The 25,998-nt window shown below is 42.6% G+C and overlaps 1 protein-coding gene across 1 annotated transcript; it reads left to right on the top strand.

Annotated features, from left to right (window-relative positions):
* The first annotated feature begins 6,565 nt into the window (after positions 1 to 6,565).
* LOC116045433 (interactor protein for cytohesin exchange factors 1-like) lies at positions 6,566 to 24,499 on the top strand. Its single transcript, XM_031293083.1, has 10 exons — positions 6,566 to 6,684; positions 14,147 to 14,319; positions 17,968 to 18,041; positions 19,747 to 19,818; positions 19,945 to 20,000; positions 21,232 to 21,326; positions 21,751 to 21,994; positions 22,307 to 22,479; positions 23,964 to 24,121; positions 24,157 to 24,499. The coding sequence occupies exons 2-9, from the start codon at positions 14,161 to 14,163 to the stop codon at positions 24,117 to 24,119; spliced, it is 1,029 nt and encodes a 342-aa protein (XP_031148943.1). The 5' UTR covers positions 6,566 to 6,684; positions 14,147 to 14,160; the 3' UTR covers positions 24,120 to 24,121; positions 24,157 to 24,499.
* Positions 24,500 to 25,998: the final 1,499 nt, after the last annotated feature.

The following is a 25,998-nucleotide window of genomic DNA, read 5'->3' as shown; positions in this document are numbered from 1 at the left end:
GTGCTGGGTTAGGGTTAGTGTGCTGCGTGTAGCCTATATGTAGAATTGAGCTGCTAGTGTAAGCTGCATAATACACATTGCTGTCTCTGACTATACTTGGTGGTTACCTTTATTTTTGTGGAAATCTCTTAAACATAATGGAACAGCAAAAACTTCAACATAAACATCTACTTCTATTAAAATTGTAAAATCACACTTCAAACCTATGTCTTGCTTAAGGCTATACTGACAACAAAACTACTACTAAAGGTAGACTTATGTTTTAGCTTTTCAGTTTCATTAATTCAAATCAAAAGGCCTATTGAGGCCACGCGCAAAACTGTGAAACAAAGTAGGATCAGGAAAAGAGGATAGAAAAACAGTTGGCGATAGGACGGATGGGAATTGGAGAGAGAGAGGGCACTGGGTGGTGACAGGGGATGAATTTGGACCCAGCGAACTAGACTTCTTCTTCCTCTGAGGAAGTATCAAACTCGTAAAAATTAGATAGATGATAACTTGGAAGCGGGGCTTCTTGGGTGGCTACCATTTGGTAGGGTGGGGGAGCACCCTCTTTTGATAGGGCCGTAGTTATCAATCTATTGATTAGAGTTCTGAGACAGGGTATTGCACAGCACCCGCAGCAGATGAGGATACCAATAAACACGGCTATGGAAATCAATATTGACATTATCATGTCTTTTCATCCTTTAAACATTCCATGCATCCAATTGGCTACAGACTCACATTGTACGTAACTTAAGTATTAATATCAACATTAAATATTTAGTTTTTCTTCTAATTCTTTCAAGCCATCAGAGAAATTGTTCTCAGCTGGTTTAGCAATGCCCTTCTCCGCATCCCATGTGTATTTAGTAAGTACATGTACATGGATCTGATACAAGGCAAAGTCTATCTCCTAACGGACCGAGAGAGTTTCCCCTAGCATCAGGCGCTGCTAAGTTAAGATACTGTCTATTTATCCATTTCTGTCCCATCCCTGGTGGTGCTCTCATCAGTTTGGATCCAGTCCAGATCTTCTGGCTCCAGCCGGCTCCTGACTAATTTGTAACACTGTATAAAAACATGACCTTAACTTCCAATTCTCAGCTCAGAAGAAGCAAGCCGCTATTGTTGGATTTTGAACACCTGTGTTTTAATCTCCAGCAAACTTTAAGGAGTTTTCATGAGAGCCAGGTCATTTCCACACAGTGTCACAAATCCAGCAATTGCAAAGTGCGGGATTTGTGACACTGTGTGACACTGTGTGTGACTGGGATGTGTGACCGGAGCGCAGCAGCGTCTACCTGCGAGCAGAGAAAGACATGCAAATACATTTATTGTGCACGAATTTGGTTTTTGTTTACTCAAACTGAATTATTTGTTGCGAGTGTTAATTTCTGTTCAAAATGCAATGTAATGCGCTTGCAAAATATAGTTCTCTGTGCTCAAAACATACTATTACTCGCTCAGGAATGTGACACATATATAACGGCATATGATACAAGCCTTCTGTGATCGCACACCGCCACCCTGTGTGTTGAGCTCTCTGTTTTAGCTACAGAATGAGGCATCTCACTTCTGTTCCATCTTTGTTGGGAGTCGCACATGCTCAGTACCTATGTAAGGACTACTAGCCAGTCAGAAGCAGAGTATGAGGGCAAAAATCACACTTTGTCTTATGGAGGCATAGCTCAGTCAAATCTTAGCACACACACGCTAAAAATACTGGGTTATTTTATTAACCCAACCACTGGGTCGAGGCTGTTTAACCCTGTATTATGTACAGTGCTGCTCATAAGTATTCATACCCATGCTAAAGTTGACTAAAAAGAGGAATAAAAAATTATCTTTTGGAAATTGATCTTAATGCCTTAATTAAAAAAATGAGGAAAAATCCAACCTTTTAAGGACACCAATTTTTTTCTGAATGAAAAATGTATTGTAAATAAATAAATGTTCTTCCTTAAAATACAGGGGCCATAATTATACATACCCCTATGTTAAATTCCCATAGAGGCAGACAGATTTTTATTATTAAAGGCCAGTTATTTCATGGATCCAGGATACTATGCATCCTGATAAAGTTCCCTTGGCCTTTGGAATTAAAATAGCCCCACATCATCACATCCACTTCACCATACCTAGAGACTGGCATGGTTTTATTTCAGTTAGCCTAATAGCTGGTTTGATTTGCATTGATATGGATCTTATCTCAGTTACAGACACAGTCTTTGTCACAAAGTATAACATATAACATAAACATAACCCTACGATTTGAATATTTGGATTTGTGCATTTTTTGAGCCATAAGCTACTCATACAATAAGCTATGATAATACTTAAGTCAAACCATTTTCTTTCTTTACAGGCTCCAAAGACTACATTGCCCTGATGGTTCTGCCAAGCCTGATGCCACCTGCAGTCTTCAGGATGGGCCTGAAAGACCGTGAGGACTACAGCGTCTGACGCCATGAAGGCCTTCATCGATCTTAAGCCTGTGAGTATTCCTAGACTCACACAGCCCCTTAGATCTAGTGATGCAGGTCTTGTAATTGTAAAATCTGCTAGAAAACATTAGCTGTCAGCTGGTCAGAGTCTTTGTCATTCAAATACTTGATTTGTGGAAAATTATTATTTGCAGGTCGGAACAGACATGGACCGACAGACACCAGACCAGGCCGTACCCCTACACCCTTGTGTTGGGAGGCGAGGAGTGCTGCTCACAGCCATTCACCGTTCTCAGTGGGCCGGCCCTGGAGCAGCACAGCGTTGTCCAAGCTGTACATGTTTGTTTCTAAAGTTTTTATGTGTTTGATATCAATTTCCCAAAGCAGTGTTTCTCTGCTTGGCAGTTCCTCTAGGAGGCTGTCTATGGAATGGGAGGGGAATATATAGCAAGTAACACTGAGATACTATGACTTGCATACTTCAGGTGTTCAGCTGTTATTTGGTCAAGACCACACGCTTTCTTCACTGCCAATTTCTCAATATCAGGTCTAATGACCACAACAATTATTAATGACATCACCAACAATAGAGATAAGATATCAACAATCTCAACACAGTTAAAAATCTCTCTAAAATGTTTCCCCCACATAACATAAAATACTTATTTTATTCCTTTTCTCCAACATTGTGTCATGCTTAGAAACTTAACTTAATAACATAAACTTATATGGATAAAATGCATTTAGATTCAGATTTAGATTGATTTAATTGTTTTTTTATTGATAGTAAGGATGTGGGACTGTGGGAGAACCGGAGACACCCGGAGAAAACCCAAACTAACGCGGGGAGAACATGCAAACTCTAAGAAGATAAGGAAGAACTCCCCACACGGGAAGAAGAAATCTGGGGAGAGATCACCTCTCAGATGGTTGTGAGAATAATGGACGGATGGGGTATTAGCAGTAGCAATGTGTAGCGATGTCACATCTCTACAGATGTCTACAGACTAATAGAAATATAGATAATGATGGAGAGTTGAGAGTTGGTGGGATAGTTTATGTGAACATCCGGAGGAATCTTTTCCAGAGAGACGGTTTTTTTTTTTTCCTTGTTGTTGGCTCCTCTTGGTCGTCAACCTCGTCTATCACATCGCTACCTGTTTTCTCCTGCAGGGTGTTTTGAATGCTGAGCGACTGGAGGAGACGGGTTCTCTCCTCCTGCCACTGCAGCTGCTGATTCTCCAGGTTGCTAAGTGTCTGGGCCAGTTGAGCCTTGAGCTCATTGGTCTTCTCTCTCTCCTGGGCCAGGGATACTTCCATTTCCTGTAGTCTCTGAAGAGCCTCCTCCTTCTGCTCCAAGGTACGGCGAGTCTCTGCTTCAGAGACCCTCTTGGACATAATCTGGACCACCAGGTCACTGGTCTTTTCCACGGTCACTTCCAGCTCTTTATATAGCTCTTTCACTTCAGCTCTCAAAGCTTTGTTTTCCTCGTTTAGTTTTCTGTTGTCGCAGCTTGCCTGCTGGAGGGAAGATCTTAAGGCTTGGTTCTGTTCTTTTAGTGTGCTGATCTCCGTCTGATGGGTGCTGAGCTTCTGAGGCTGGAGCTCCTGACTGTCAAGACAGCTCATAAAATCACTGTCTTCATCCCCACTTTCCGTAGCTTCACTCGAAAGTGCTTCTGAAAGTTGGCAGAACTGTGAACTAGTCCAGTGAGGTTTCCAATAATCACCGACCCTCCCGGAGCGTTCTTTTGGAGAGGTTGGTGTCCAAAGTTCTTTCTGTTGGATTGGGCCCTGTTTATAATCATTGGCTTCAACTATACCAGCCCAAACCCTAGCCAACTGTTCTTGTTCTAGCATCAGTGGATGTAACAGCCTGTTGTGGTTGGCCCCCTTTCACTGTCTCGGTCTCTTTAGTGAGAATGGTTTTGGGTGTGGTCTGTGGAGGCTGTTTCAATGCAGCAATAACAGCCTCGTCCCACGTGAAAAGCCACTCGTTCAGCAGGATGTTTTTCATCCCTTTATCCTTGCCTTTCTTGTTTTGTTTAACTGTGGAGTTATCCATCGTAAAGAGTAGGCAGTCTGGTTAACCCTCTACTGCACACATTTTGATGGACATTTTGATGGACTGGACTCTGAACTTCAGGCCTGAGTTTGGATTTCATTTCTACTATCTCACCAGTAAGGTCTTTCCCTCCTGTGGATTTGGAGGATCGTGTCAGATACATTTTCTTAGACTGAGCTCAAACAGGTACTGGGTTGTGCACAACTACATTAAAGAGACTATTGCTGCAGCAAAACTTAAAAATGTGGTTTCTGGCCAGAAGATATTTTGTTGACATATGTGTTTTGGGGTGGGAAATGGGAGTGTAATATGTGTTGTTGGACATTTTGAATAATACTATTTTATTGAAAAGAGTTACTGTGTGTTTGTTTTCATTCTCTGTGTGAAGTCAATAATCATTTACAGCCAAAGAGAAATTAGTATTAAGTGTCAGTTCATTTGATATCTATCTTATCTTTATCCCTCGAACCAGGACATTACTAAAAGTACTGAAGTAGTGATCCCAGACCTCGAGGTGTTTTTACAGGTAATCTTGAAGGCTGATTAGAACCTGGTTACAATTGGTTTAAAGAAATGCCACTAAACCAGAGCATGTTTTCCTCCCATCCCCGAATGCTATGTGGAGTAGCCAGACCCTCCTCCAGCGCGCTTTGGAGGAGGGTCTGGCAAAGCATGACTAGTGTTTAAGTACACTTGCATTTAAGATCCATATTAAAGGTGCCGTATGTAGGATTGTGAAGATCCAGGACTTAGCCAAAAAATGTGAACATTGACAACTTCTCAGTCCCTCCCCCCTTTCTGCTAAAGCCCAAAACGCTCTCCTAAGCCCCTCCCCCCACAAGGGAGAATGAATGTGTGTGCATGAGCAGTGATTGACACGCAGTTAGACACCCCCCCGGCCCTGATTGGTGCATCTGAACAGGTAGCGGTGGATTTTTGTAAATCTCACTACAGGCTGTAGGTGGAGCCAGAGGAGATGGATTCTTATTTTAAATGACCTGCTTCATGTAGTTCTACTGGAACATAGGGTCAGTTTCAGCAAATATGACAGAAAGTTTTATAAGTCTTACCTACTGCACCTTTAATGAAACAAACCAAGTGTTTCATCATCATCATCATCATCATCATCATCATCATCATCATCATCTAGCACAAGAACAGAAACTATTTACTGAGCTGTAAAATTCATCAATAGTGTTTTGTTGCTACTTTTGATTCAAGTCCTTTTCAAAGTGTGACAGATGATGCCTTCAAAGGACCTTTTGAAATGAAATACATTCAAGTCTGAAGCATTTTAGAATAACTAGGCTGATGGTGCCACCTAGTGGACGACATCAACTACTGCAAGTAAAAAGATAATCTGAACATGGTTTTTTTACAAATAAATAACTAAAGTATTTTATTTCCACTGATCATAAAAACTGATTTACATTTACTAACACAAATTATTCTCCTCCAGATCTGCAGTGAATCTTCTCTTCATCCTAACAGCCCCTTAATCATTGAAATCATAGTCAGATTTCCCACAGAAGAGGCACATTTACCTCCACTAAGGGGGTTGTTTTCACTACCTGTCCGTTCATTTGCAGTAACTCACCTAAAACTAGCCGATTTTAAATGAAGTCTGGTGCAAAATGAAGCCATGAGCCAAAGACCCAAGTGATTCTTTTTTTTGCTGTGGCTGCAAATATGTGACATTAAATATTCACACACACCTACATAAAAAAAAAAAAAAAAAACACTTTTAACTGCATGGTAGATGGCTGCACGTCTGTAAAGCTGCAGCCTGCAAGAGATCAAACAAACAGCCACTGGGTTAAAGATGCTGAACGCAAACGTCAGACATAAAAAAGAAAAATGCCACATGGAACGACAGCAGCTGCAGAAACGTGTTATTTTCTAGAAAACAAAGGGGAAGTGTCTGTGCAGAGCGTCTTTGAGACGCTGAAGAAAGCAGAAGGGTCATAAAGAACGTGAGAAACAGGAAGGGTGGTGTGTGTGTGTGTGTGTGTGTGTGTGTGTGTGTGTGTGTGTGTGTGTGTGTGTGTGTGTGTGTGTGTGTCAGTATGATTTTTGACTCTGTGGTCTGTTTCTGGGGCGATGTAGAAACTCTCACAGGCAGCTTCCTCCTCGGCTGAGCATCAGTCTGCTGCGAAGACGCCACACTGCCGGACGTCCAGACTGCAGCAGGTAAGACGTCCTTTTTAAGGTTTTTCTGTGGTGATTATTCAAAATATAAAACATATTTTCTTTTTGGACATTTTGAGCACCATCAACAAAAGTTTATTAGTCCCCTTTTATTGGCAGAAAAAAAAATGTATATATATTTTTAAATATGGACACATGAAGACATAACTTATAACTAAAACAAGCGCATCAGATGTGACAGTAAGGTCAATTTTGCAACTGTTGTGTAGCCTTCAATCATATCGCGTGTCATTACTAGGAAAGTACAGATGAACATTCTTGTTGTCTTGTAATGTCATCCTCTTGGTGTAAATGTAGCTATCATTACTGAGTTTCTTTTTATGCTATGCTATGCTATAATAATGCACATATCTATAAAGATGAACCAGTTAGGCACAGCTAACACTGCATATGTACTGTATGTGTCAACCTCTAGATAGGAATACATTATATGCACAGCTTCTACATTGTACGACTTAACCAATACCCTAGCATTGTGTATTATCAGATATAGCTACGTGACTGACCTAGCTAACGTTACCGACCTAGCTAACGTTACCTGGGACAGCATCGTAGCTCTGCTCTGCTCGGGGTCCTGCACGTCCCACAATGTTTCATTATTCTACAGAGAGAAGACGATAATTAATACGTTAGCAGTTAGCTAACGTTAAGTGCTAAGTTAACAGCTTTACTAGCTAATTAGTAACTTAACACAACGAAACAACAAACGTCTAGTAACCATGCTTGCAAAGTACATCACAGACAATATATATGATCAATACTTAGATTTTATTAATCTTGTAGGAATCCGCTGTGGAGTGGTTTGTGTGTCCTCCAAAATCTCTTAAGTTAACTGCACTGAAACGTCAGGGGGTCGGCAGGCACTGAGCTGTCACTCAAAAATACTCCAAATACGCATTAGCCAATGGGGACGCACCCCTGTAAGACCCGCCCACGCGATAGCTTTGTGTCAGAATCGCAAACAAAGACTCTGGAAGCGCAAACGAGAAAGCTGGGAGCGAAACTGCAAACGTGATGGAGAGAGCAAAAGACTGATCATTGAGAAAGAAGCAGAGGGAACAGTAAACACAAAGAATTTCTAATATGGGAAGAAGTTCCACTCTCTCGTTACTTCCGGCTTCTCAACTGGTTGCAGTTCCACCAGAGTTCCATATAGGGGGCGCTCACAGGCCAGTGCAGAATGAATGGGACTCTATGGAGCTGTACCCCTCAAAATCCACTTTTCTCAGGATATCATTTTTTGTCTAGTAATTTGAATGTTGCATTTGAAAGGAGAGGCTAAGAAAATACACACTGCTGGGTGTTAGATTTTTTTAAAGTGGCTTTTTTGTTCTAAAAAGCCTTTTAAAATGTCAATGACGTCATACACACATACGGCCAGAGATTCTGCTTTACGGCAAGATCTGAGTCGCTTCCTTTGTTCTCTCGAGGCATCGACAACACAGCTGACAGGTTAGACTCTCCCTGTCAATACACAGGCTAGAAAGAGGTTTGCTAATGTTTTAAAGACCACGCCGAAATATTCACTCTGGCATTCTGGTTCTGCTTCGGATGCCGTCAAGCGGGATCTCCGATCGTAATCAGTCCTTCACTGACCAATCAGCATTCATTAGCAGAATGCTAGCGTGTTATGGGCAACAACGACTCAACCTGTAACAAATCGAAAGGGCATAAGTACTCGTTCATTCAACTTTCGACCTATAATCCATGTTGAACTTGCAAAAACTACAATCAAATCTGAGATTTCTCAACGACAATCAGGCGAAAGAGACAAATTTAGCCGTCTAGCTCCATTGAGTCCCATTCATTTTGCACTGGACCGTGATCACCCCCAGTGGAACTCTGGTGGAACTGCAACCAAAGTAGGTACAATGGGGCTTAATAGGGAGTGGAACGGCTTTCCGTAGACGGGCTTTGGTAAACACAAGGACATAATATCAAACAAATATAAGACCAATAGTTTACGACTACACAAATGTTTTGTTTGCAAGTTTTAAGTTTTACCTTTGAGGTGACAGTTTTTTTGCTTGAGTTAGTGATTTTTGTTTGATACTTGAGACGTTTTGCTTGGTATTAATGACACAAAAATAATTCCGTAGTATCGATCCTGCCGGTAGTTAGCTTGACCTGCTAGCTGATAGCCGTTAGCCATTAGCTGCTAGCTGATAGCTGCCGTCCGGTGAGTGTATTCAGACAGGCTTCTGTGATAATCATCCCAATAACAATCCACGGAGCGGCGGTGGTGTGGCTATGTCCTCCAGAGGACAGGTCATGTCACGTCTTGAAGTTTATTCCCCCCTAAAATAAACAGTGGTGCGGTAGTAGCTTTTAGCTGCTAGCTGCCGTCCGGTGAGTGTGTACAGCCAGATAGCCGTTAGCCGTTAGCTGCCGTCCGGTGAGTGTGTACAGCCAGATAGCCGTTAGCTGCTAGCTGCCGTCCGGTGAGTGTATTCAGACAGGCTTTTGTGATAATCATTCCAATAATAATCCACAGAACGGCGATGGTGTTGCTATGTCCTCCAGTTACTGAAGGCTAGCTCTAGCTTGTGCTTGGAACAGCAAGGTCATCTGCCTGTTTCCCCTCTGTCTGTCTCGTTCTTTCCAACAAAAGTTCTTCGTCTGTATACTCGGGTTTGAATAAATAAGGACGACCATCAAACTCAAAAGGCTCTCCCGTGTGTTGTATATCTGCTATATTCTCCATAGTTACGTTACTCCAAGCTTCTTCCCCTATAAACAACTCCGCTCTTCATACACTACGCTCCAATCTGCACACTACTGTTTACCTTTTCCTGCTACAACTGAATTCCCAGGAGACAGCGCGATGCTACAGCTAAGCTTCAGTAACACTGTTACTGTGCATGCCACAGACATCGTTTATCCCGTTTCCATGTAGTTACATAGTCACTGATGTGGTCATAACCACTACAGTGCAGTGAAATAATCTAAACCTTTCGCTGCGAAGGCATGATCTGTCCTATCCAGGACATCCACCAGACCACCGGGCGCTCCGTGGGTTGTTAATGGGATGATTATCACAGAAGCCTGGCTGAATACACTCACCGGACGGCAGCTAACGGCTAACGGCTATCTGGCTGTACACACTCACCGGAGGGCAGCTAGCAGCTAAAAGCTACTACCGCACTACTATTTTTTTAGGGGGGAATAAACTTCAAGACGTGACATAACCTGTCCTCTGGAGGACATAGCCACACCACCGCAGCTCCGTGGATTGTTATTGGGATGATTATCACAGAAGCCTGTCTGAATACACTCACCGGACGGCAGCTAGCGGCTAACGGCTATCAGCTAGCAGGGCAAGCTAGCTACCAGCAGGATCGAGACAGGGACCAGGGTAGGTGAATTTAAACAATGTCTGAGTTGAAAACGCATCTTGTTGACACGTAAGGGCCCTGTTCATGTTGCACAGACATATTAATTGCATTTTGTGTCTGTTAAGAGGCACAAAGGCACTCTAAAACTTGCCCCGACCACTGCCGTTTTAGCTCAGGGGACGCTTGTACATGTAGCTGCAGCTTCTCCGTGTTAAATGCACTGATTCGGGTCGGGGGTTTTTCTATCGAATGTACTCGCGTAGCTATAGCGATCAAGATTAACGTAAAAATTGGCCGGAATTCTCCTTTAATTAGCAGTTCAACAGAAAAAACTCTGGGCCTCAGAAGCCAAGACTCTCCAACAAGAGTCTCTGAAACAAATAGCTGAGTCATGTATTGGCATTTCCTTTCAATACTTTTCTGCTCCTGTTGTCACTTACAGTTATAATAATTAAATAAAAATTGTCTGGCCTCCCATTTCAAAAGATGCACTTTTGAAAATAAACAAAAAGATCAAAAGCAACATTCCATCCTCTTTCTTTTGACGCATCATCATTCTATTTCACTGCTTTGATGAGTCTAGCACATAGGATGAATCCCTTCACATAACAATCTCATTCAGAGCCAGACAGTGTCAGACACTCAGAGACATTAACCAGACTGCCTACTCTTTACGATGGATAACTCCACAGTTAAACAAAACAAGAAAGGCAAGGATAAAGGGCACAAAAACATCCTGCTGAACGAGTGGCTTTTCACGTATGACGAGGCTATTATTGCTGCATTGAAACGGCCTCCACAGACCACACCCAAAACCATTCTCACTAAAGAGACCGAGACAGTGAAAGGGGGCCAACCACAACAGGCTGTTACATCCACGGATGCTCCACAGTCAACCTCTAAACTAAAGGTAGCTACAACAAAACCTGCGCCAATGAAGATTCTTAAACGGACGGATTTTCTACCACAGGCAATTACCATCAAGGAGGCTCCACAGCCAGCTGCTAAACCCAAGTTTTCTCCACTGCAAGCTGGTGCCATTCCTAAAGATACTCCCCAGAAGGTAGCTTCTACAAAATTTACTACTACTGACGTTACACCAAAAGACGTGACGCTAAAGGGAGCTACACCAAAACCCGTGAAGGTTGTTACATTGAAGGATCTACAGCAGGAAATTACCATAAAGGTGGGTCCACAGCAGGCTTCTGCTACACCCAAGCGTGTATCACTACAAGCGAATACACCTTCAGGTGCTGCACAGCAGGTTTGTGAGGCCAGCGACCTGACAACGGGCCCTGTCCTGAGAAAAACCTCTTGGAGTGCAACACAACCTCACCGTACATCTAAGCAAGAACAGTTGGCTAGGGTTTGGGCTGGTATAGTTGAAGCCAATGATTATAAACAGGGCCCAATTCAACAGAAAGAACTTTGGACACCAACCTCTCCAAAAGAACGCTCCGGGAGGGTCGGTGATTATTGGAAACCTCACTGGACTAGTTCACAGTTCTGCCAACTTTCAGAAGCACTTTCGAGTGAAGCTACGACAAGTGGGGATGAAGACAGTGATTTTATGAGCTGTCTTGACAGTCAGGAGCTCCAGCCTCAGAAGCTCAGCACCCATCAGACGGAGATCAGCACACTAAAAGAACAGAACCAAGCCTTAAGATCTTCCCCCCAGCAGGCAAGCTGCGACAACGAAAACCTAAACGAGGAAAACAAAGCTTTGAGAGCTGAAGTGAAAGAGCTATATAAAGAGCTGGAAGTGACCGTGGAAAAGGTGGAAAAGACCAGTGACCTGGTGGTCCAGATTATGTCCAAGAGGGTCTCTGAAGCAGAGACTCGCCGTACCTTGGAGCAGAAGGAGGAGGCTCTTCAGAGACTACAGGAAATGGAAGTATCCCTGGCCCAGGAGAGAGAGAAGACCAATGAGCTCAAGGCTCAACTGGCCCAGACACTTAGCAACCTGGAGAATCAGCAGCTGCAGTGGCAGGAGGAGAGAACCCGTCTCCTCCAGTCGCTCAGCATTCAAAACACCCTGCAGGAGAAAACAGGTAGCGATGTGACAGACGAGGTTGACGACCAAGAGGAGCCAACAACAAGGCAACACTAGGCCGAAAAAAACGTCTCTCTGGAAAAGATTCCTCCGGATGTTCACATAAACTATCCCACCAACTCTCAACTCTCCATCATTATCTGTATTTCTATTAGTCTGTAGACATCTGTAGAGATGTGATATCGCTACACATTGCTACTGCTAATACCCCATCCGTCCATTATTCTCCCAACCATCTGAGAGGTGATCTCTCCCCAGATTTCTTCTTCCCGTGTGGGGAGTTCCTCCTTATCTTCTTAGAGTTTGCATGTTCTCCCCGCGTTAGTTTGGGTTTTCTCCGGGTGTCTCCGGTTCTCCCACAGTCCCACATCCGATCCGGCATGCAATCAATAAGAAATATGATTTACTATCAATAAAAAAACAATTAAATCAATCTAAATCTGAATCTAAATGCATTTTATCCATATATAAGTTTATGTTATTAAGTTAAGTTTCTAAGCATGACACAATGTTGAAGAAAAGGAATAAAATAAGTATTTTATGTTATGTGGGGGAAACATTTTAGAGAGATTTTTAACTGTGTTGAGATTGTTGATATCTTATCTCTATTGTTGGTGATGTCATTAATAATTGTTGTGGTCATTAGACCTGATATTGAGAAATTGGCAGTGAACAAAGCGTGTGGTCTTGACCAAATAACAGCTGAACACCTGAAGTATGCAAGTCATAGTATCTCAGTGTTACTTGCTATATATTCCCCTCCCATTCCATAGACAGCCTCCTAGAGGAACTGCCAAGCAGAGAAACACTGCTTTGGGAAATTGATATCGAACACATAAAAACTTTAGAAACAAACATGTACAGCTTGGACAACGCTATGCTGCTCCAGGGCCGGCCCACTGAGAACGGTGAATGGCTGTGAGCAGCACTCCTCGCCTCCCAACACAAGGGTGTAGGGGTACGGCCTGGTCTGGTGTCTGTCGGTCCATGTCTGTTCCGACCTGCAAATAATAATTTTCCACAAATCAAGTATTTGAATGACAAAGACTCTGACCAGCTGACAGCTAATGTTTTCTAACAGATTTTACAATTACAAGACCTGCATCACTAGGTCTAAGGGGCTGTGTGAGTCTAGGAATACTCACAGGCTTAAGATCGATGAAGGCCTTCATGGCGTCAGACACTGTAGTCCTCACGGTCTTTCAGGCCCATCCTGAAGACTGCAGGTGGCATCAGGCTTGGCAGAACCATCAGGGCAATGTAGTCTTTGGAGCCTGTAAAGAAAGAAAATGGTTTGACTTGAGTATTATCATAGTTTATTGTATGAGTAGCTTATGGCTCAAAAAATGCACAAATCCAAATATTCAAATCGTAGGGTTATGTTTATGTTATATGTTATACTTTGTGACAAAGACTGTGTCTGTAACTGAGATAAGATCCATATCAATGCAAATTAAACCAGCTATTAGGCTAACTGAAATAAAACCATGCCAGTCTCTAGGTATGGTGAAGGGGATGTGATGATGTGGGGCTATTTTAATTCCAAAGGCCAAGGGAACTTTATCAGGATGCATAGTATCCTGGATCCATGAAATAACTGGCCTTTAATAATAAAAATCTGTCTGCCTCTATGGGAATTTAACATAGGGGTATGTATAATTATGGCCCCTGTATTTTAAGGAAGAACATTTATTTATTTACAATACATTATTCATTCAGAAAAAAATTGGTGTCCTTAAAAGGTTGGATTTTTCCTCTTTTTTTAATTAAGGCATTAAGATCAATTTCCAAAAGATGATTTTTTTATTCCTCTTTTTAGTCAACTTTAGCATGGGTATGAATACTTATGAGCAGCACTGTACATAATACAGGGTTAAACAGCCTCGACCCAGTGGTTGGGTTAATAAAATAACCCAGTATTTTTAGCGTGTGTGTGCTAAGATTTGACTGAGCTATGCCTCCATAAGACAAAGTGTGATTTTTGACGCAAAGGGTTTTAAAGAATCTTTAGATATGATGTGGGACCTGCTGTCCTCTCTCTCTCGGCCCCCTGCAGGTTCGACTGCAGCCATGAGTCGCCGGCGGATCTCGGTCAAAGATCTGGGGGTGTTGGACTGTCAGGGCTGGCTTCTCCGCAGGAAGGGGGGCCGCAGTTTCCTGGGAAGTAAATGGAAGAGATACTGGTTTGTCCTGAAGAAGAGTTCTCTGTACTGGTACACCAACGAGATGGTGAGTCACAGCAAGACTTGTTTTTCCATAGCAGCCCACACACTGGAGGTCGTTACAGCTTTAGTGCGTAGCTTTTTGATATTAAAGTGCTCATATTATGCTTTTTGGCTTTTTCCCCTTCCTTTATTGTGTTATATATCGTTTTTGTGCATGTTATAGGTTTACAAAGTGAAAAAGCCCAAAGTCCTGGCTAGTAGTCCTTACCTAGCTACTGTCAGGGCACGCCCTCATACTCTGCTTCTGACTGGCTAGTAGTCCTTACCTAGCTGCTGCGCATGTGCGACTCCCAACAAAGATGGAACAGAAGTGAGATGCCTCATTCTGTAGCTAAAACAGAGAGCTCAACACACAGGGTGGCGGTGTGCGATCACAGAAGGCTTGTATCATAGACCTAACAGAAAATGTTGTGTACTTTAACCGTAGCTACACATAATTTCTGTTTTTGAATTACGGGGCAAAGTCCAGGTAATGAGCTGCCAGAAGGAGTGTAGAAACCTTAGATTATATCATATTAATGTGCTAAAATGACAGGACTGGATACAGGCAATCAGGGATTTAAAAACCTTTTACTCGGATATTTTTTTTTTTTTTTAAATTATCTTTTTATTTAGAAAGGGTAAATTCCATCACATACAATAATTACAGCTTTAGTTTTCCAAGTACAGAAATAGGGATGAATCCAGATGTTTTGGATGAGTTTGTACATATTGGCCTTTTGACGTTTATAAACCATTACTTATTCCAGTGAGAACCTTCAGTAACTGAAACAGAACCGTGGTGCGCACCATTTCCACTAATTACAACATCACATATAATGAGGGTAGGTCTACACAAAGCATAAGTACAGTTAGACGAAATCAGATCTAATTGGTTTTACATACTCAGTCCATTTAGACCAAATCTTATAACATTTTTCTTTTTCAACTTTGAGGGAAAAGGATATTTTTTCCATAACATAAATCTCATAAACTATTTCAATCCACTCTTCCACGGTGGGTGGATTCACTTTCAACCATTTCCTCGTAACAGATTTCTTACTGGCTGCCAACAGTATAGCCAGCAGTTTTTTATCGTCAATGTTCCATTTTTCAAACCTTACATTGCCCAAATACACAGTTTCACATTTAAACGGAATGTTTACATTAAATATATTGTTTATATGTTTGTGACTCTCTACCCAGTGAGGTCTTATCGTATGGCAGTCCCAAAAAATATGGTAGTGATTAGCCCTATTAGATCCACAAAGTCTCCAGCAGGCATCTCCGCTGTCTTGGTATCGTTTCTGAACGGGTGTGACAAAAAATCTTGCAATGTTTTTCCAGCAAAACTCCTGCCATGTGTTTGACCCGGTTGATAACCATTGTAACTGGCATATTTTTCCCCAGCTCTCCCGTGTGATTATCATTTTTATTTCACTTACCCATTTCTCCCTTATGTATTCTGTATTTTCTTGTTTAGATAATTGTATAGCATTATATAATTTGGAGATCATTTTTGTGCTTGTTTACTCGGATATTTTTATCAGGCCTACACTTTAAAGCTATTGTGCGTAGCTTCTGTCTCCCCCATGAGGAATTCTAAGTAATGACAACAACACTGACAGTTACTAGTAGCCAAGGAGGACACGAAGGATTAAAAACATGATGGACTCTTCAGAAGACATAATTATCTTCACTCCAGTTTCTGTGCGGGAAAGTCACCGGACGCCACAATCTTCTGAACATAGTCCTACTCAGAAATCCAGAGAGAGTTGTGTGGAGCTGATAGTCTTAATTAGCTTTGTAGCAACTCATTTGGCAACGGCTTGAATGTAACGGACGTTCATTAATATAAAAAAGTTACACACTAAAGCTTTAATTATTTCTTTTTTGTCATTTGATTGTTGTTGTCTGAGCCTATAATTGATATTACGCATTTATAAGCTGCGTATAAACATTTAATAAACGGTTTATTACACACTATGCTGTCACTGTCATCAGGATATTTTAGGTAGTTAATCACAACTCTTGTAAAGACGTATTTTATGTCATTCCTCTTTCAATGTGCATGTCTCACCCATTCACCTCAATGACACATTAATTCATTTTAATTCATGTATAAACCCCTGGAGTGTAATAGTCCAGATGTGTTTTCAGCGAGATTTGCTCACAACTGCATTATAGTGTATACAAATGATTAGTCTATTCTCTGCTTATAAATGCTAACCAGTGGGTTAAAGTAAAGTATTTTCTTGTAAGCATTGTAAAGTTTTTTATTCTCAGGATGAAAAACAGAAGTTGATAAGATCACAATGAGAAAGAAACTGGTCTACACTCGAGAGCAAACAGCCAATAATGAGCGAAGACTATGACCACATAGCTCACACAGGAACAAGCACGAACAGTGTGAGAAATTAGATTAGTGGAAGGAGGGAGGGAGGGAGGGGGTTCTTCTTTTCTAAAGTGGACCTTCATTGCAGTTTTTCCCTCATTTTGTATTTAATTATGAGGTTTAAATACTTAATTTTGGTGACTTTTCATTCACCAATTTGTGCTGGATTAGCTTGTTGATGCACCGAAAATATTTACTCCAATGTTGTCAAATGTTGCCTTCCAAGATCATGTACCACCACCTTGTCCACACACACACACACACACACACACACACACACACACACAGACACACATGCACACACACACACACACACACACAGAGAGAGACACACACACACACACACACACACACACACACAGAAAGAGAGAGAGACACACACACACACACACACACACATTCACACACACAAACACGCACACACAGAGACACACACGCACACACACACACCCACACACACATACAGAGTCACACACACACACAGAAATATACACAGACACACACACACACACACACACACACACACACACACAGATATACACAGACACACACACACACATGCACACACACACACACACACACACACACACACACACACACAGACACACATGCACACACACACACACACACACAGAGAGAGACACACACACACACACACACACACACACACACACAGAAAGAGAGAGAGAGACACACACACACACACACACACATTCACACACACAAACACGCACACACAGAGACACACACGCACACACACACACCCACACACACATACAGAGTCACACACACACACAGAAATATACACAGACACACACACACACACACACACACACACACACAGATATACACAGACACACACACACACACACACACACACACACATGCACACACACACACACACACACACACACACACAGAGAGACACACACACGCACACACACACACACACACACACAGAGACACACACGCATACACACTCTCAGAGACACATACATACACACATACGCACACACACAAACACATGTGTGTGTCATGTGCCAGTTAACACATTCTCAGAAGTGGTGATCTTAACAAGATTAGGGCTTCTGTTTGGTTTGGATCATATTTCTATTGGCCATCGTTATTTAAAAAAAAAAATGTGTTTATTACAACAACAAAAACTACTTCACAAATAAAAACGGACTTCACTTTGGACCTTTGGCAGGGAGGGGGAGGGTCTGCTGAACCCCCCTGTCTACGGGCCTGTCTCTGAGCTGACGTCTCTCTCCTCCGCAGGCGGAGAAAGCAGAAGGATTCATCAACCTGTCCGGCTTCACCATCCAACAGGCCACACAGTGCAGGAAGAAACAGTAGGTTGTTTCTCTTTGTGCAGCTTTTTTTAGTGAAAAACCACCAACTGCCGTCCTCAGCTGTCTGTGGTCAAACTGCTGCTCTCGACTGCTTCACAGTCTCTGTGACGCTGCACCATATTTACACATCCAGCTGTCTCTAAACGCTCACTTACACAGCGTCAGACTGCAGCAAAACCTTCATTCCTTCACCCATTTCTTCTCTTATCTCATCCATTCACTGTGTCCCGTCTTATGGATGTTATCTTCTTTCCTTCAACTATTTTAACAGAGATTATTCAAACACCTAATTTACATTTTAAAAATGTTTTGGTTCCATAAAGAAGTATTTAAATGATTTAAACTAGCGCTCCAACTAACGATTGTTTTCGCTGTCAATTAATCTGTCTTCATCCATGCTCCACTTGTGGGATTGCTCCGGTGCCGCCGGAAATTCGCCATTTCTGAGGACTATGGTTAACTGCTCCTCAGATCTCTGCAGGGTAAATCCAGACAGCTAGCTAGACTATCTGTCCAATCTGAGTTTTCTGTTGCACGACTAAATCTACTTTTCAACATACACCCATTCCACCAAAACAAGTTCCTTCCCGAGGCTATTTAGCAGAGGAATGCTGTGTGGACTAACCAGACCCTCCTTTGCAGCGCTGTGGAGGAAGGACTGGTAATGCGAGACTAAATGTCGATTAGTTGTTTGGTTTATAAAATGTCAGAATGGTGATCGAAATGATCGATCAGTGTTTTATCTATCCATCTGTCCATCTATCCACCTATTCATCTATCTAGCTATCTTTCCATCTATCCATCCATCTGTCCATCCATCCATCTATCATCCATCCATCCATCTATCCATCTATCCATCCATCCATCTATCCATCTGTCCATCTATCCACCTATTAATCTATCTAGCTATCTATCCATCCATCCATCTATCCATCCATCCATCCGTCCATCCATCCATCCATCATCCATCCATCCATCCATCCATCCATCCATCATCCGTCCATCCATCCATCCATCTATCCATCCATCCGTCCATCCGTCCATCTATCCATCCATCCGTCCATCTGTCCATCTATCCACCTATCCATCCGTCCGTCCGTCCGTCCATCCACCCATCTATCCATCCATCCGTCCATCTGTCCATCTATCCACCTATCCATCTATCCATCCATCCGTCCATCTATCCATCCATCCGTCCATCTGTCTATCTATCCATCCATCCGTCCATCCATCCATCTATCCATCCATCCGTCCATCTGTCTATCTATCCGTCCATCTGTCCATCTATCCACCTATCCATCTATCCATCCATCCGTCCATCTATCCGTCCATCTGTCCATCTATCCACCTATCCATCTATCCATCCATCCGTCCATCTATCCATCCATCCGTCCATCCGTCCATCCGTCCATCTATCCATCCATCCGTCCATCTGTCCATCTATCCACCTATCATCCATCCATCCACCCACCTATCCATCCATCCATCCATCCATCCATCCATCTGTCCACCTATCCACCTATCCATCCATCCATCCATCCATCCATCTGTCCACCTATCCACCTATCCATCCATCCATCCATCCATCCACCTATCCATCCGTCCGTCCATCCATCCACCTGTCCGTCCGTCCATCCACCTATCCATCCATCCATCCACCCACCTACCTATCCATTGTTATTAACCCCTCTGTGTTGTGTTTCAGTGCCATGACAGCCAGTCATCCTCTAGTTGTGACCATTTTCATCGCTGCAGAGAGCTTCACTGACATGAACAAGTGAGTATTTGATTTCATCATCTCTCCCATCTATACTTGCTGTTTGTCGGCTATGATGTGAACATGATGATGAGTCACCGGTGTTGAATGTTCCTGCGGCATTAAAGGCAGCGTGTCTGTCTGCAGGTGGATCAGTAAACTGTCCGAAGCAGCCGAGCCGTGTGAACTGATCAACGCCGAAGGTCAGACAGCTTCAGTAACATAACACAGAAAACATAACCATTATTAATCAACATAATGTACACAGGGAGAAAACTAAATACACATTTGCAGGGTTTTCCCTGCTGTTATAAGGTTCAGGGGCAGCACCCGAGCCATTTTTGGCAACCACCTAAGCCCTAAGAACGAATGAAACTAAAAGACAGATCTAATGATTGTAGTTGGACTTTTTTTTGTCTTTTAGGTTTTTGAATGATTGTTATTTATGATCTGCTCTAGCTTTTCCCCACCTTTTAGACACAGATATGATGATAATAACGGTCCAGAATGATGTGAAAAAGAGACGCAAACTACCACTAAGGGACCACAGAGACCTAAAACAAGCCCAAAGAAAACAAAAATGACCACAAAAAACACAACACAACTACAAAGAGACGCAGAATGTCTGGGGGAAATTGCTTTTTAAAAAATTTAAAAACGCAACATTTTCTTGAGGAAGGACACTTAAACAATTCCAGTAATTCCCCCAAGAGCAAGCATTTAGTGTGACAGTGGCGAGGAAGAACTCCCTTTTAGGAAGAAACCTCGGACCGACCCAGGCTCTTGGTAGACGGTGTCTGACGGTGCCGGTTGGGGGTGTGATGAACAGTGGCAATAATAGTCAATCAATAAAGATAATGGAACTATGACTAGAAATAGTAGTTGTAGTAGTTAATGGTGTAGCAGGGCACTGCAGGGCATAGCACAGTGTAGCAGGGCACAGCAGAGGTTGCGGCTGCGGAGGAGGGTCTGGCTACTCCACACAGCATTCTGGGATGGGAGGAAAACGTGCTCTGGTTTACTGGCATTTCTTTAAACCAATCACAATTGTCTTGGGTGGTGCTAAGCGCCGGACAGAGCCACGGTGCCGCTGCAAAATAGCCTCAGGAAGGAACTTGTTTTGGTGGAACGTGTACGTTCAAAAGTTGTTTTAGTCGTGTAACAGAAAACTCAGATTGGACAGATAGTCTAGCTAGCTGTCTGGATTTACCCTGCAGAGATCTGAGGAGCAGTTAACCATAGTCCTCACAAATCCACCAGAGTTTAGAACGCCAACACAAAGAAAGAGGAAGGTAACGGACATCTGAAAATAGTGACATCCGGCAGAATTTCCCTCCAGAATGAGAGCAATCCCAGGAAGTGAAACTATCTGTCTAATTTAATCCTTTCTCTCTGTCTGTCTGTTTGTCTGTCTGTCTGTCTGTCTGTGTGCAGAGTGCTACAGCGAAGGCAGCGATCAGGATGCTGACGAGTGTGCGGCCACTTCCTGTTCTCTGAACTGTGAGCAGGAAACAGTTGATTCTGAAAATGTGAGAAGCAAAGTGTGAAAGTACATTTATTTAAAACCCCCCACACTGTCTGTTTGACCTCCGCCGACTGAGTCGGCTAATTCCGGTTTAGCGCTCTGCTTACTTTAATGCAGATGAAATGATTTAATCGTGTGGCCAGGCGTTCAACATTAGCACCATCCAAATATGCAAGTGGCTGCTAGATTTGCTTCACTTACCAGCCAAAAAAAACAATGGTAATCTTTTGAGTGGCTGGTTTTCACTAGCCGTTTGGCTGGTGGACAAAAAAGTAAATTTAAGATTATTCTAGACTTATACTGAAAAACACGCGACAGACATCTCTTTCTCCATGTAAGTTTATTGGGGAAAAAGTATTTTTGGGCCAGAGGGCATCTCGCTTCTAAACCGTCTCTGGTTCAACTCAAACGTCCTGTCCTTCTCACAGGGAGACGTTCCTCAGCCTCTGGGTGAGTCGTCCCCCTGCACCTCCACCCCGCCCGCTTCACCGACCGGTGAAAACAGAAGAAGAAGCACCTTGGAGGGGGGGACTTTAAGTAGAAACAGAAGAGGAAGAAGAAGAGTGTCATCAGAGGGCGGTGAACGCCTGTCCTTACTGGACCCGGCCGGGCCTGACGGAGCGTCCCTCCCTCTGATCCACGTCGGAGGGACGGAAGACGAGGACGTCCACGGTAAACACGCGATTACTGCTGCTTTAAGAAGAAGTATACAACTTTGTTAGGGCTGCAACTAACGGTTATTTTCATTCATCTTTTGGTTATTTTCTGGATGAATCGATTAGTTGTTTGTAAGTAAGTAAAGTTTATTTCTATAGCACATTTAAAAACAGCTTGCGCTGACCAAAGTGCTGTACATAGCGCATTAGCCACAGGGTCATAAAATAAAAATAAAGTACACTTACAAATCAGTGATTTGTTTGTCTATAAAATGTCAGAAAAAAATCTCGATCAACTTTGAAGTTACGGAGGTCTTTCTCTTTGCAGAGAAGCCCGCTGATGAGATGGAGTGCCTCTACAACGACCTGAAGGCCGCCAGCTTGTCTCCGATTGGACAGTCCAGTCGGAGGGACTTCAGAGCGTCGTTCGTCAGACGATGTCAGAACGACAAAGTCAATGAAAAGCTTCACCTGCTGCGGATCCTCCAAAGCACACTGAAGGTACTTACCGGTAATCTAAAGGCAGTTACACACCAACCAGACGGCCGACCGTCGGCAGAAAAGGCAGTCGGACTGATCAGACTCCCTGAGTTGGTCAAAAAAGTGCCTCGGAACACACCAAAGAGATGAGACGTAATACGTCTCCATAACAGCAGGCGGCGCTAATCTGTATTGTCGCCCAAAAAATGAAAACCGGCAGCTGATTGGACGAACGCGTCACGTGGGTCTGGCTGCTGCTTCCGGATTTTGGATTTTTCGAACGGCCATTACTGGCGACTCATTCAGAATACGATCTCATATTGGACTAAAATAGTTCACCGAAACGTGTTTCTGAAAACATTTTAAGAGAGAAATAGGCCGTGCAGTTGCTGAATCTGTCTTCATTTCAGATCGACAAAGGTCAGTTTAAAAGATTTTCGTCAGATTTTGAGAGGCTTAGTCACGCTCATCCCGCTCGCCATTCCCGGGCGAGTCCCGACCACCGTGTCTCCGACTGAGCATGTCAGGTCGGCCAAAATGAAGGCCGACGGCTCCTCCGGTTAGAAATAACCGTTCAGGGGGTGTGTCTACTACTACTACTGAGATGTACATGGTCCCGAAAAAAATGTCCAGTAACACGTGTAATGTAATAAGTTTTTATCCCTCCCGATGTCCTCGGGTCAAATTTGACCCGTTTTCAAAAAGTTTCTATGTCAGAAAATTTTGGGTTTTTCAACCACATTTTCAAAAAAATAACTTGGATGGTTCCGTAAAATAAATGTGATCAGTTCACTACTTTCATTGAATTTGGGTGGGGGGAAAAAGATACAAGACCATTGAAAAAATGGACAAAATGTCTAAAAAAAAAAAAAAAAGATTTAAAAAAGTGACAGAAAAGTGAGAAAAAGTGTCGACCAATTTTAGTTTTATAGTTGATTATAATACCATCAATTGATGCAGAAAATTCACCAGAATGCAGGAAAGTAAGTGTTAAAATGTTATTGGGCGAGGACCCCCAGACCCCCCCCCCATCATTGACTCTACATCCTGGACTATACAGTGTACCTGTCCTACCTGTCCTGTTCTTAATGTTAAATAGTAATACGTGTTATTTGTTTATTTATTTTTTATTTCATATTAATGTTTAAATGTGTTTATGTATGCACCAACAACCAAGGCAAATTCCTAGTGAGTGCTACTTGGCAATAAATCCTTTTCTGATTCTGATTAAAGTCAGTCACTGTCTGTCTCTCTCTCTCTCTCTCTCTCTCTCTCTCTCTCTCTCTCTCTCTCTCTCTCTCTCTCTCTGTCTGTCACTGTCTCTCTCTCTCTCTCTCTATCTCACTGTCTGTCTCTCTCTCTCTCTCACTCTCTCTGTCTGTCTGTCTGTCTGTCTCTCACTCTCTCTGTCTGTCTCTCTCTCTCTCACTCTCTCTGTCTGTCTATCTGTCTGTCTCTCTCTCTCTCACTCTCTCTGTCTGTCTCTCTGTCTGTCCGTCTTTCAGGCCAAAGAGTCGGAGCTGCTGGCGTTGGAGCAGATCCTGACAGCCCCGACCCTTGCGGCGGCCACATACAGGAAGTGGAGACTCTCCAACGCCGTCATGGTGCAGGAGATCGCTCAACGCAACCAGGCAGCAGGAGGCGCTGCAGAGCTGCGATAAACACGTGTTCTTTTACACGTTAAGTGTTTTCAGGTTTTCCTTCCTCGCTGAAACACCGCTGGGTGAACTGGGACCAAACTGCTAAACACGTGATTTCCATCCAGACGGCAGTGGTGGAAATTAACTAAGATCATTACTCAAGTCCTGTACTTAAAGGGTAACTTCTCAACCTGGACACTATTTTCCTGTGTTTGTGACGATGGAGCAACAATCTTTGAAATTGGTCCAGTATTAAGCGAGAAACAAGCTGCAATATAACGTTAAAGGGCAGTTGTGCACCGTCAGTTTTGTGTCCACTAAAAGTGCTGTTTTTGCCGCTGACAGGCTCAGATTATTATTATTATTTATAGATATATTATATATCAGTGTCTGTCAACATTATGGAAATGATCCCTACAGAGATAGACCTTTTTGTTAAAGAGTAAGATCCTTTTTGTTTAACGTGAAACAGCCCCGAAATCCCCATCTCCAAACCCACCAGACTCCTTTATTATTTATTTTTTTGATATTTAAAGAATTATATTTGTAATTACTTTGATTATTTTTTGTATTTTAAATGTCTTAGCAATAATGTTGGAGGTTTGGACTGTTGGTTGGACAAAACAAACGTTGTGAAGTGTGGTACTTTTAATTTAATTAACTAACCCTCCTGTTGTCCTCGGGTCAAATTTGACCCATATTTAAAAAGTTTCTATACATCAGAAATTTGGCTTTTCTTTCAACCAAATTGTCCAAAAAAAGTAACGTGGGTGGTTCCCTACATCGCTCTTCACAAGTAAAATAAATGATCAGTTCACTCCTTTCATTGAATTTTGGTTTTATTCATTGTTATTTGTTGTTATTCAAATGTCGGAAAAGCTTCAAAAACGTGGTGTGGGGGGATGTTAAAAAAAATATTGGTAAAAGTGGTAAAAAAAACTTGGATAAAAGTCACAAAAACATTGGGAAAATTGGCAAAAATGTCAAAAGTGCAGAAAAAAAATCAACGAAACATTGGGAAAAACTGACAAAAGTGTCGAAAAAAAGTTTTTATTTTAAATTTTGACTCAGAAAAACAAAAAGCTGCATGATCATGACCGAAAGAACGAGATCCAGGGTACAAGTGGCCGAGATGGGTTTCCTCAGGAGGGGGGCTGGCGTCTCCCTTAGAGATAGGGTGAGAAGCTCAGTCATCCGTGAGGAGCTCGGAGTAGAGCCGCTGCTCCTTTGCGTTGAAACTAGGGATCCACCAAATCCAGATTTTTGGGGTTCGGCCTAATACCGAATCCACTGGTTAAGATTCTGCCAAATCCAAAACTGAATACCGAATCCTCCTCCCATCCTCAGTCCAGTAACACAGTAAACACAGCAAAGCTGGTAATAGTCGTCTGGTTAACGTCAGTTTTTAGCTGTGACTGTCCTTCCCAGTGGTGTAGTCTACATGATATGCAGGTATAGTATACCCACTAAGAAAGCTCCAGGATTTCCATATACCCACATAAAAATGCGCAATGACATGTAACAACATACTTTGCATTATAATTTTGATATATTTTGAATGGTCATCTGTTTTTTCTTCTTTGCATAAGCTAATTAAAGGTATTTCTGCCGTAAATTGGTACATAAAAGTGTGTCAGAGTGCAGGAAATGAAGTGTTTGATGCTCAAAATTTTCCTGGGGGAGGACACCAAGACTCCCTACTATGATATGGCCCCCCATCCTGGCCCATACATATACAAAACAGTATACCCACTACAATACATTAGACTACACCACTGGTCCTTCCTTTGCCGTACCTGAAGTTGCTGCATTTTGGCTGCTGTCTGTAGATTCCTTTATGCACAACTCGTATTCTTTCGGATGTTTCATACCAGATGTTGTAACAGCGGTGATGTTGTGT

This window comes from Sander lucioperca, chromosome 19 (assembly GCF_008315115.2).
Source record: "Sander lucioperca isolate FBNREF2018 chromosome 19, SLUC_FBN_1.2, whole genome shotgun sequence".
NCBI lineage: Eukaryota > Metazoa > Chordata > Actinopteri > Perciformes > Percidae > Sander > Sander lucioperca.
Note: the sequence above shows the minus strand (reverse complement) of the source record. Positions and strands in the feature narration are given on the sequence as shown.

What these genes read in the sequence shown, in the direction of transcription:
- LOC116045433 (XM_031293083.1), top strand. Translation starts at nt 14,161, where the DNA reads ATGAGTCGCCGGCGGATCTCGGTCAAAGATCTGGGGGTGTTGGACTGT. An exon ending in AGCTTCACTGACATGAACAA is followed by an intron (nt 19,819 to 19,944) that starts GTGAGTATTTGA and finishes GTCTGTCTGCAG; the next exon opens with GTGGATCAGTAAACTGTCCG. An exon ending in GGAAGACGAGGACGTCCACG is followed by an intron (nt 21,995 to 22,306) that starts GTAAACACGCGA and finishes TTCTCTTTGCAG; the next exon opens with AGAAGCCCGCTGATGAGATG.